At 53.1% G+C, this 12,524-nt stretch overlaps 2 protein-coding genes across 2 annotated transcripts; one reads left to right on the forward strand and one right to left on the reverse strand.

The window, feature by feature from the left end:
* Positions 1 to 829: 829 nt before the first annotated feature.
* On the forward strand, positions 830 to 2,482 carry TGME49_240365 (hypothetical protein). Its single transcript, XM_018780591.1, has 2 exons — positions 830 to 861; positions 1,035 to 2,482. The coding sequence occupies exon 2, from the start codon at positions 1,879 to 1,881 to the stop codon at positions 2,416 to 2,418; it is 540 nt and encodes a 179-aa protein (XP_018637626.1). The 5' UTR covers positions 830 to 861; positions 1,035 to 1,878; the 3' UTR covers positions 2,419 to 2,482.
* TGME49_240370 (Toxoplasma gondii family E protein) lies at positions 2,430 to 8,412 on the reverse strand. The gene has a single exon (XM_018780592.1). It carries the CDS (start codon positions 7,889 to 7,891, stop codon positions 3,593 to 3,595), a length of 4,299 nt encoding a protein of 1,432 aa, XP_018637625.1. The 5' UTR covers positions 7,892 to 8,412; the 3' UTR covers positions 2,430 to 3,592.
* Between the last annotated feature and the right edge of the window lie 4,112 nt (positions 8,413 to 12,524).

The following is a 12,524-nucleotide window of genomic DNA, read 5'->3' on the forward strand; positions in this document are numbered from 1 at the left end:
GAGTAGCTTTAGACGTTCTGTCCTGTGAGTGGTGGTTGGCAGCAGAGTGGAGGCAGCAGCCGCGGCCGACATCACCTAGTTAGCTGCCTACAAAAGCGCCTAGGCCTCGTCAGATGGGGTCGTCCCTGCGAAAGGCCGAAAAGGATCCCGTCCTAGCGAAGGTGCGTTTGAGTGGCCTTCGTACACGCCGCCTGAACCGTGGCCACCTGCAGCTCCCACCGTCCAACGTGTGGTTGGAGTCCCGCTTGGAGCGAGACAGATTCGCCCTCTCCTGAGGACTTGTAACCCTGGGATCCTTTACCCTCCGGAGATTCACTGCGCCAAACGGCGCGCATTTCTTTCTGGCAACGACATTGACGCAGAAAGTGAAGAAGGTCTTCCCATGCGACAAGCCACTAAGGAGGTCGTGTCTGAACTTAGACCAGAACCCCGGGGCGTCAAGGGACATTGAGGAAGATATGCAGTAAGGTGGATGCCAAAGGTAACAGACAGAAAGACGGATATCAGTTTCATACCAGCGCATCGATCCTACATCAAAGAAGGGCGACCAACCAATCTCAGCAATGGGAGTCTTCCATGACTCTGACGAGACCCCGTAGCACTCCTGTAACGGATGACTGTTGGTCTGCGGCACGCTGGCCAGACAGGTGGTCAGAGATGGTAGAATGCCGACGTATCTGGTGACTCTCCGGTCTAGAGACATGTTCTTAAATAACGTGGGGGTGGATGGGTATGGTTTCTCAAGCCGAGAGACTGTTCGTTTCCTGAGCAGATAATGAGTATGTAGTCCCGGCGTGTGGCAGTCGGGTGTGCGCCGACGGTGTTCGCCCCGGGCTACTAATCGTGGACAAACCAGGGGAGGTGAGTGAGACCGTGCACAGTTTCGTTACAACCGTGGGAATCCCACTATCATAAAAAGAGCATGCATGTACGCTTGCCAGAGTATGAAAGCTCAGCATCCACCAACCCCGAACCCCAATTCCGGAGCGTTGTTGATGGAACCCTGGCGGCTTGCCACCTTTCTTGGTTTGCAGGTGGCGGAGGAAGGAAACGAACAAGGAAAACCCCGTCATGTGTGTAGAATAGCTAGGATTCACACCATACTGAAGCCCAACAGTAGCAATTGCACAGTAGGTCGGTTAACCGAGGTGAGACGAAACGGCTGAACTTGATCTCCTCCTGCCCCGAGACGGGAGCGGATGTAGCCATGTAACTCCCCAGCGTCATTCGTTGACCTGGGCAAGAGTTGCCAGGGTTGCTGTTGCTTTCCACAGCCTCTTCATCAATCCTGGGCAAGCCTCTAACCCAAGACAAGAAAGCAACAGGCATCTGCGTCTACAGCTAAAGTCACATCCGCTGTCGCACAACTGAGGCGGTAAGTGGACTGCCTGTCCTCACCGTCGGCGCCACCTAGTACAGAGCTACAAGCCGACACTGGGTGGATCTCGCCGGAGCGATCAAACTCGGCCAGCAGAGCCTGTGAATCTGCCCGTAAGTCGACTTGAATAGAAGGGCTGCTACCCCCAGTTCCCCCTTCTGCACTCATTTTGTCTTGAACCGGCAGCACGCAGAGAAATCAATGGTGTATGCCAAGTGACATTTGTACCCACAGCAGACGACTGCCTCAGCCCCCTATCCATGGTACAATTCACGGTTCATGCGCGTTAATTGACCTGAGGGGCTCTGTTAAACAGAAAGACAAGAGACCGAGGTGACCAGCCGTCTGTTTATGTGTCGTCGAATTCTACTCAGTTCCAGCTGTTTCACCAGGTCAGGCAGAACCAACAACAGAAAAGGCCAGCATTGTCGAAAGTGTCTTCCTGTAACTCATCATGCGGGTCAAACGAAAACGAATGTCCACGTCACAGTACACTCATAATGTCGCGGATCGTGTGGCAGCGTACATCCTTTTCATATTATGTTCGGTCGCGCATGAGTATAATTGATGCAGTGCTGCCACATCAACTAGAGACACAATTTTCCTCTTGTGGCTTAACAGGTCATCTGCGTATGCTGTCCATGTGTCGCCTTCAGGGTAGCCAAGAAAGGTCCATTTTATGTTTGCCTCGTTGTTGTCTTGCCCTTGAAGTATTTGTGTCTAGTGAAAGCATAGCTTCGTTAAAAGTCATGCTCTACACGCGTTCGGGTATCCTTGCTTTTATGTTCTCCTACACCCCGGTGACCTCATGTCTTAGACCATCCTCACTGTCTCGCACCTCCTTTACGTACGGCTTAATTGGGAAACGTCAAGTTCGGCTGCATCGAATCCGGCTGACATGCCGCCTCACTGAACACTCGTTGCTTCAGAGGTGTGTTGAATACGAACAAGTATTTTTGTGCTCGCGCGAACTGCCAGTCACGCTTACAACAGGGATTCCCCCTCAACGCGCCATAATAATTTGCGCACGGTTTGTATAACACAGAGCTGGCTGGTATTTGTTTCCTCTGAACAACCGAAAAACGATCTCAACATTTGGATGCAGGTGGCGTTAGAACGCAGACCGTGTGAAACGCAGAACCCAAGGAGGACTGACTAAATATTCCTGTTGCCCTTGGTTCGCGAATTGTGATCGTGTAGATCCACGGTTATCAGAAGCACAGCATGCAGTACATCCTGATTCACGCCTTTACCTGGTGCCCCATATCAAGCCTTTTTTGCCAGTGACTTTGACTGCTCCTTTGCCTCCTGCCCCCACGTGTACGCTAAGCGTGCAACACCATTAGCGACGCAAGTGGTCTTTGCCCGCCGGTGTTCCATTCTAGAGGTCATACTCAGTCACCTTCAAGCTCCATATTCTCGCCAGCTGGCAGTGGTGCATGTGCGTGAATCCTCCACGTCGTCACTCACGTCTCCTTCTGTGCATCCAGTATTTGTCGACGTTCGCGCACCAGCATCCTCACACATTCCTCTTCTGTCTCTCCGCTGTCGCCTTGCTGTTTTTCTTCTGCGCCACACTCTCCTTACATATGCTTACATATGCACGACGATCCTAGCCACTGGTACGTCTTGCCCCGCCTAGCCCCCTAACCTCCCGGACCCTGCTTAGACTGAATCCTGCATCTCCCGGCGGACCACGAGGAAACTCAGACTCCAGAATGTCGGAGCCTCCGGCGGAGGTGGAACAACGTCAGGATCCGCCCATATCGACGCACCAGAAGCTTGCTTCCACGCAGAGACTTGAATGATTGAGGCAACGGACATGCGTGGAGAAACGGATACGCCAGGTCCGCTAGCACATCCGGGGCATTCGAGATACGACGGTTGGCCTCAGTGTCGCGAAGTACTTTGTGTGTGCGTCTGTGTCGTTTTTCCAATTGGCATACGCCGCGGGATGCTGCGGTTTGGTGAGGAAGCGTCGGAGTTCGCCACGAGGCAGGAACACGGATCTTGCAGAGATAACCTCAGCGTGCTCTGTCCTCAAAAGTGCCATGATTCTTCAGAAGTGCGTAGGGTGTAGCTGGCTTATCGCAAACAATATCCTCTAGTGACAGGACGTGATCAGCAACCTAACACGCTCGCGACGAAATGTGTACTGAAAAAAACGTAGCACCTTACGAAGCGACTTGAGGACTTGTCGGAGCATTCCTTCGGCTAAGTAGTGGACTCATCGCCTTCTTGCTCCTCGTTCGTCTTGGTGACATCGGACACAACTGGCTGCACAGACTGAACCGGTGATGAAGCTTCAGAGGTCTCCTCGCCCGATGACGCCGAGGCGGCCGCCATGGATGCCCTGATGTCTGGTGCGTGATGGCCACTCGGGAGAGGATCCCATCTATTTCCCGGATTTTTAGCATTAGCCCTTCCTGTTTCTAAGTATAAATCGCGAAAGGTCTCGAAGCAAATTCGACTGTTGCTTAATTCTGTCCTACGGAGGGTTTCAAGCAGCTTGTTCGCGTCGTTAAGCTTCTGCTTCGTGACAGGGTCTGACGTTGACAAGGCGGCATCCACCAGATTCAGGCGTTCCTGCGCTCGCGTGTAGGCCGTCCAGGACATGAACGCAACTGCTTCTGCAAACAGTGCTACGTTGCGAGCATGTTGTCTCCGTGCCTCGTCTGCATCCGGTGGTGGGATCCACCATTTTTTTTCGATACCTGAGAGGGAAGATTCGGCAGCGGATTGCCACTCATATAGGCTGTCTTGCAGATTCTTAACCTCGTCCAGTGGGTTGGTTATATCAATTGTATGTCCCCCAGCTACATTTTCACTTGCATCCGATTTAGGAGTGTGTTCTGTTTGAAACAGTGATGACAGAACAACATTCGGAAATGGCGGCAAACATTTGTGTATTATGTGATAGCCTCTGTACCATTTCTCCGCTTCCAGTAACTGGAATGCCCGGAGACTGGCCTCGTTGGAAGCGGCGACAAGCTCCGTCACAACATGCGAAAGGAGAGACTCTTCATCCGTTGAAGTCGCCCTGCTGTTGTCCTCAGCTCCACCATGCTGCCCTTGCTTCTGTTCCATCTCCATTTTGTGGAACCCGTTCGCCACCTCCAGCAAGACGCCCAATTTATGGCTGGTTTCAACCTCCAGCAGGACACTCCTGGATAGAGCGTAGAAATATTTCACATCTGTCAACTCGACCGACAAATGTCGCATGCGAAAAACATCCAAAACGTGCTTTGTCTCAGGGTCTTCCTCTATCTGCTCCCGAATTGACCAGTACTCAGATGTCAATTTCATCAGCTTCTGGTGCAGACTAGCGGCTGTGGCGTCGACAATCGTAGACGGGACCTGCGACGCCTTTTCTCCGTGGAGCCTCGACCCTTTTCCCGACACACGATCAGAACTCTGTCCCCCGGCCCCTCGCCTGCTGTCAGTAGACCCCACAATCCCTTTAGAAGCCTCGTGGCCACTCACGGGTCCCCCCCTTCTGGCATCACGCAGTGTGCGTTGTCGCGCTCTGCCGCGTGTCTGCGTCGTTGCCTCCTCTTCACTGCCTATTGATGGAGGCTCAGACTGCACCGGCAGTTCAGTCCTCTGTGGCCGCTTCTTCTGTTTTCGTTTGCTTATCGCGGATGACGTTTTGGGTCTTGCTCCTGTTCGCAGTGCCTCCTTTGCGGCGGACTCATCGTCCGCCTCGCCGGCCCCAGCGGCATCCTTTCCACCGGCCTCTTCAGACTCAGCGTCTTCTCCGCCGTCCTTCTCTGCCCCAGCTGGCGGGCCCTGCAAGGCGCCCTGCCCATCGTCGTCTGCCTTTGAGTCACCATCTTCTGCGCGTCTGTCTGTTGCCATTGTCTCTGTGCCTGATGCCACCGTCGTGTCGGTTCTTGTTTCGGAGAAGCCCCCTGGCTGCTGCCCTGCTCCTGTCGTCGTCTGTCTGGACTGGCGCCCGCTAGCCCCTCTCTTCTTTCGTTTCTCGCTGCTCGTCATTTGTTGCTTGCTGCCCCCCTTGTCCGAGCCTGTTTTCTGACACTGACTCTGATCTACCCCTTCAGGACTGGAACCATCATCGCCTCCCTCAGGGTGCACAACACCGTCAGTCTCAGACACCCCAGCTGATCCTGGACCTTCACCTCCTCTGCCACCACCGTGCACACCCCTGTCATCACTGTCCTGTTGCGGTTCTGCTTCTTTCGGAACCCCACCCGTCGCCTCACTCGTCACCCCTGCATCAGTAACGTCTCCGACAGTCTCTTCAATCGCCCGCCTGCCCCTGTCTTTTTTCGCCTTCTTCTTCCCCGCCTTTTCACCAGTCGATCCTTTGCCTGAGTCACTGCTCAAGCCGCCACCTCCTTGTTTCACCTCTTTTCCCCTCGCCTCGCGACCGTCCACCGGTTTGCTCTCCTTCTTCGCCTCCTCCCTTTGATCCCTCTCCTTCTTCGCCTTCTTCTCCTGCTCCTCCTTCTTCTTCTCCCCGCCACCGCTCGACGATCCCTTACCCTTCCTCCGCTTGTCGTCGTCCCGCTCGTCGTCGCCAGGCCGGCGCCCTCCCCCTCCAGCACCCCCCAGTGGCCCTCCGCTAGCACCGGGTTGCCCTGCATCCTCGCCCTGTCCTTTGACGTCCTTCGACGGCTCTCCACCATCGCGTTTCTCAGACCCTGATGGCGTCCCTCCCTGACTGGCGCCCCGTTGCACGGGCGTTCCTGAGGCGCCAAAACCCACTTTTGATATCTGTGGCAGCGGAGGCTTTGGTGGAGGCCTAGAGGGGAGGCTTGGTCTCGCACCTCCTCTCCTATAAGAAGCGGAGCGATCGATGCTTTCGAAGCGGTTGGTGGGCCTTCGTCCTGGCACTCGAGGTCCACTGGGATAATGGTGTCGCTCATCTGAGGCGTCTCGGCTAGTGGCGGACTGTCGACGGGCCGACGATGGTTTCTGTTGTCGTGGCACAGCCACTGCGTTCCCCAGTTGTTGTCGTCCTGCCGCTCTGCTCTTCGGGGGCTCCGACTGTGACCGCGAAGGATGTTTCAGGACATCGCTGTATGATCGCTTGTTGGTCTGACTAGTCGCCCCGTCGCCATCTTCAAATGGTGTCTCTGGTTCACCATTTGGACCCGAAAAGATCTGGCGCCATGCCTCGCTTGTGCTTCGTGCCGACGAAAATGGATTCCAGCCACTTCCCAGTTCGCCTAAACCGACGATTGACATCGCCTCTGCCAGAGGGGAGTTCATGTCTCTGTCACTTTCACCACTCCTGCCCATCGCGAAAAGTGACTGCGCACTCTTCGTCAGTAATTCGATGTCGCCCTCTCCTCTCTGTTCCTCCAAACTACCTGTCTCCATAATTGTTCCCAACGAAAAACCTTGTCTATACCTCGAATAAAGTCCAGAAAGGCCAGGTCTGTTCAGTCTACGGTTCTGTGCCTGCCACGAGTCGCCAGGCGTCAGGGCGCCGTCCCCTCCACTGGCTTCCCGAGGCTGAGGGGGTCGCATGTTTTCTGAAATTGGGGGATGTTGTCCTGCCCCGGTACCCCTCCTAAAATCGCATTTCACTATCGTAGAGCCCTCATCTGCGCGGCCATCTGCATTTCGCTTTTCAGCAGCATCGGCCTGGTTCACTAGGTGACCGTATATTTCCATCAGACGTTGTAGAGCGTCTCTCACTCCGTCGCCGCCGCTCTTGAGCTTGGGCAACGCGTCGGACGCTTCAGCGGCCGCTGCCAGGACAAGGCTAGCTATATTGCGAATCGCGACAGCATCGGGGTCATTATCCGATCTAGACGACTGCGTATGAATGTCGCTGCTCAACGACGACCCAAGAGATGAAGCACCTGAAGAACTTTCTGAAGCCTGGCCGCCTGACGTTTTCGGGGCCAAACCGTCTAGGGCATGTTCAGGTGGTGGAGAGGCGGCCTGAGTCGGCCGTGGTGGCTGACAAAACGGGTGCTTGTTCCCTGTCCGGGATCCCGTATCTCCCGGATATTCACCACTGCCGCCGCTTCCCTCTGACGCCGCCAGACGACGAACCCTGCCTGATGAAGAAGACAGTGAGTCTGAAAGCGGGGAGCCAGCTTTCCGGTGCTGCAGGCCAGGAAGGGTTGTGTTTGAACTCAGGCCAGCAGGCCGGGGCGGCAAGACACATCGAGAAAGATATTTGGTAAGATAGATCCCGAGGGTAACAGTCAGAAACACGTACAGAAGTCTAAGCTCCGTACGGCTTTGTCGTCGCGTATCCTGACGACCAGACAATGTAGATTTTGTCAAACGACGACGGCTTCGTCGAGACCCCCCTGTCGCCGGTGAGTCTTGAACTACGGTCTTTAGGTCGGACAACTGGGGGGAGATAGTAGCGTATTGACGTGTCTGCAGAGCTTGAGTTGGAATGACAGTCTGTTCCAATTCTATATGTAGCGCGAGTTCCTTTTCACTAGGCGAAGAATGGGTACTCTTACCAGACCTTAAGCCCGCTGTCTCGGCGTACGCCAAGGATGTTTGCCCCGGGCTGCTCATGGTGAACAACGCCTAGGAGACGAACGAGACCATGCAACGTTTTCTCACAGCCGTGCTAATCCCACCATCTTCAAGACGAAAAGAAACCGACTTTAGGGAGAATGACAACCTGCGCTACTTCCCGGCACTCAGGAACTTCGGTTCCGAGGCAGCATCGAGGGTCTGTGCCTCGCGGGCTTTAACTTCTGGCTTTCAGGATGACAGCGTAAGAGCCCGCTACAGAGGTACCAAGTGGGACGATTTAGTGGATTCCTCAACACCCGTAATGGAATACAACGGGATCAAGTGTTGTTTTCATTTGTCGGCTCGCTGGTGGGTCTACGACAGCAACTGCCCGGAGGGTTATGTAGCAGCCCCGCACGGATGCGGGCGCGGCTTGGCTACTCGACGACTCGCGGGAGTAATTTAGTTGAAGGCCCCGCCCGACAGAGCCGTTGGCAGGCTTTTATTGGAAAGGGTTCGGGAGGGTATCGAAATCAGCGAGCAGACTTGTTTTCGAGACGAGTCGATGCGAGCTGGACATAGACCAGAAGAACTTGGAGAAGCAGAAAATGCATATGGCAATTGGCTTGTCTGCTTGCGTCATCTTGAACACATAAAATCAGACATTCTCGCTTGACTCGCAGGACCATTGCTTGCGGGGCTTTGCCAGGCCTCGAAACACTAGAGGCCGAGGTAACCAACAACCGGTGTCTGCGTCGCTGAATTTATCCGCTGTCAACAATCTGGCTAGCATCAGCAACAAGAAAATGCCAGTATCATCGAGATTGTCAATGTGTAACCCAACGAGCTGGTTAAACAGAGACAGCCGTCAATACCGCTAGTTTCGCCATAGTCCCTCAAGCAGGATGGTAGCCTATGCATATCTGAGCGTATCTTATGTCCCCTCCGTTCAGTGATAGATACAGTGCTGCCACATAAAAAAGAGAAGTGTGGTCCCTGTCGCGCCGTGACAGGGCGTCCGCATCTAATGTCCGTGTGCCACCTTCTGACCAGCCAAGAAAGATACACATTCTGCTCGATCCCGCGCTATCTTGCCCTTGAAACATGTTCAGCTAATGAATACATCAAACACTTTAATTGTTTCGAGATTCCAAAGCCAGTCTGTTGCATGTTCTCCGCCAGGTCACCAAACTCGCGCGGTGCACTAGCGTCAATATTTCGTTCCACTCAAGGACACACGAGTTCCAATACATCGAAGCTGTCTGCCAGGTAGCCTCATACGAAACGCCGTATGGCAGTTAGCCCCGCGACTTTGCAAGCAGAAAGCTGGCGCACTATTTCGGAGGGTCACGTCTCTCCGAAGGCATCCACGAGGTTGCCTATCACAATGGAAATTGTGGATACGAACCAGGCTTTCCACTAGAGTGCAGATTATGACAACGGCGGTGCCATTCCTTCTTCACGGGCAGCAGCAGCAAGTATGTTCAGCCCACTACTCGCGAGTAGTGGTTTCTCCAACAAAACTCAGATTTCCCCATTCAAATACAACTGCAACCGGGACACGGACCTCTGGGAACACAGAACCAAGGAATATTCACGATACTCTCAATGGCACTCCTGTGGTTACTCGTCCAGCAGATTATATTACGGCAAGACCTAGAAAGCCACTGACAAAGGTAACAGAGCTTCGAGACACTCTCCCTCTCCCACCCAAACGTGCCCTGCTGCAGCGTCAATTAGCCTTAAAAGCATGAAGAAGTTGGGATGCTATACTCACTTCGTAGATAGGAAACTAGGGGCTGATTGATGCTGCTGGCGCTCGCTTGTGCTGGCTAATCTCACGTGCAAGGCATTGCCGCGGTGTGTTCCGAAAACGTAAAATCAAATGACATAGTTTACCTGTCGTACAGAAACGCGCAGAAAGATTCGTTTTGCTGAAAAGAGTAAGTGCTCTTGTCTCGCGAGTAATCGACCTCCCCTCGGCATCGTTCTAACAGTAGACACATGATTTCGCACCGTCTCAAAAGCCGGCTGATAGTACCAACATCTTGGCAAGGCGGAGGCACTGCATTCCTGTCTGTGTCGTCCTTCGCAGAAGCACACATTATACGCTGGGGTGGGGGAAAGAGCGTCACAGTGCCGACTCCTCGTGTCTGATAAGACTCGCATTCCCAGTGAGGTAATGTTATTCTCAAACCCAGTGACGCGCCCCTTGCTCCCTAAGTGCAAGCCCCCCGACCTCCAACACGAGAAGTACTTGTTTGCAACAAAACACTTTAGAGGGGAATTACCTTATCGACCATATAGGGTAAAAGTGATGAAGCATCCTTTGCGTACAATTTAAGTTCCGTCTGCTGCTTACCAGCCCCACTTATCATATGACACGACGATTACATTCCGGGAAACACATCTGTCACTCGAGACCTACAGGATAGAATTTCCTTAGCCCCGAAGTTAGTTTATAATGCACCGTTTGAGAAAGTGTTGAGGCAACGCTTTAGCGATGTTAACCGTTGAAGCTTACAGCCCGGGAAGCAGAGTTAATGCTGGATGCCGCGTCGAGTAGTCCTGCAGCCCACAGCGTAGAGTCGTACGACGGAAAACTGTGTGCAAGTCCGGATTGTCGTGCCTCTCACTAGGTCGTAAGAGCCAAGTGCCACTGCTACGTGGACTGCACTATGTTTCAGGCCATTTCGACAGATACCGTGGTACACAGCCACCTTCGTTGTCACATGTCTTTTCGCAAGCTCATTTCGAATCACATCGACTTCCCCCCCTGCCACTGAAAGCGAGAAGACAGAGGCGCTTACTGAAGAGTAGAAGAAAACACCTCTACAATTCTCTATGCACTAAATCCCTCTTTTACTTCTTGCAAAGTGAATCGCGTGCCTTGTCTTCCATTGAGACCCCACGGCCGGGACACAAGGGGCGTGTGATTGGAAGTCGCATCTCGTTCATAAAACAGCAAAAGCAAGCAAGCTATCCTTCTGAATTTTTGCGCACACTTCCTGCCTACGAGCAGAAACGTAATTTTAGGTTTGGAATATGCAAAGGCCTGAACAGTACGACAGAGAGAACTTGGAAGGAGACGCTCGAGGTAGCTGCGGTGATGCCCTTCAGACGAGCATTGTTGCGAGTCGCCGCCAATGCCGCCGATGCCGGAACACGTTGACCTTCATTTTGCACTTTCCCATGTTTCATCTTGACACTCCTTTCTAACTTTTCTATTGCTGCTTCAAGAATCTTCGATTCATCACTTCTGGAGAGGCAACAGAGGTATGACCTCCGGCAGTTCCATACTTTTACTGCTGGTGCTGGTGCGTCCTGGCACTGTCGAGCATCCACCGCCGCAAAGGCGTGTGTGTCTCGAACCCCCAGCATAATACGGCCTTGGCTTGATGGACGGCATCCCCCGAATCATAGTGTCTGTCCCTCTTCTTCCGCCATTGTGGTTTTTCTTGAGCAACAAAACAACACATATGATCTCCTTTCCTCTAGTTCTGTTTCATGCCCAATTTCTGGACTGTCCTGCTTTAAGCTGTGGACACCGTGGCTCTGTCTCGTAAGATCCCAAAAGAACTTGCTGGACAACCTCCTCGGAGTATGGCTCCCATTTCTTTGTGCTTGAGGCCTGGCACAGACGTGAATCTCTACCAACTGGTCTTCTATCGCTTGTCTTTTTTTCCAAACTGTCAGGTACTGAGCTTTCTGGGTACTCGGGTTCCTTTGCGTCCTAATTCGTTTCTCGGCTATGCCGCCGCCGGATTTCACAAAGAGAACTTGTGCGGCGTCTTCGCATCGGTCCGATCGATGCGTTATTCAAATGTGTTCGCTTCCGACAGTCATTTCTCCTTCCTAACAAGAGAACTGCTTTCGCTTCTCCCTGTCTTTTTGTGTCTGCGCTCATCGTAGTTGGGTCCTCCTCGTTTTTGACCACAGTCTCGATTCATTCTGATGAGACCCGCCAAGACTCGCTGGTCGCTGCCCACCAGAAAAAGAAACTCCCTGCAAAAGTTTTGTGAGGGTGTAGCATCCTCAGGGAATGCAGCAGTTTGCACACTTGCCGCCGCCTTGCCCCTTCTGTTTGTCCCTCGTGAGCTGGAGACAGACATATTGCTCGTGGTCTCCAGCCTTTTCAAATACCGAATCGACACTCCGGTGTACCCTAAACCCACTGCGGAGTGATGTCCCCTTTCGCACGTGAAGTTGCCTACGTTTCCATTGCAGCAGTCGTCTGGTCCTCCTCAAGTCTTCCACTCTTGTGCTGAATCTTCTGATCGGTGAAAAAGTCTGCGCTGCCCTTCCATTCGTTTTCGTATCCGTAGGTTCCTGCCTTTTGCTGAGCCCGATCGCTTCCCTAGGCTTTGTTGACGTTTGCGGTAATTCTTTGATTGCCCCAACATCACTCATAGGCCACTTTCCACTGTCTTGCCGTTTTTCTTCTTTTGTATGTTCCACAGCAAACGGAAGTATTTTTATTTGCGTCTTTGGGTGTCCGTTGCCTCTCGTTCCCCTTAGTTTTAAGTTTCCCTGCCTACAGTGATAGGAAAATACTTGGCCGGCACGGTCACCATTGGAAAGCCTTTCGCACGCCAAGGGTCATTTTTTCCCTCTGAGCTTCATGCAGCGTTGGTGCATAAACGCACGCTCAGCCTCTCATTTTTTTGTCTTTTTTTCTGTTGTCTGCTCC

Source organism: Toxoplasma gondii, chromosome VI (genome assembly GCF_000006565.2).
Source record: "Toxoplasma gondii ME49 chromosome VI, whole genome shotgun sequence".
Lineage (NCBI taxonomy): Eukaryota > Apicomplexa > Conoidasida > Eucoccidiorida > Sarcocystidae > Toxoplasma > Toxoplasma gondii.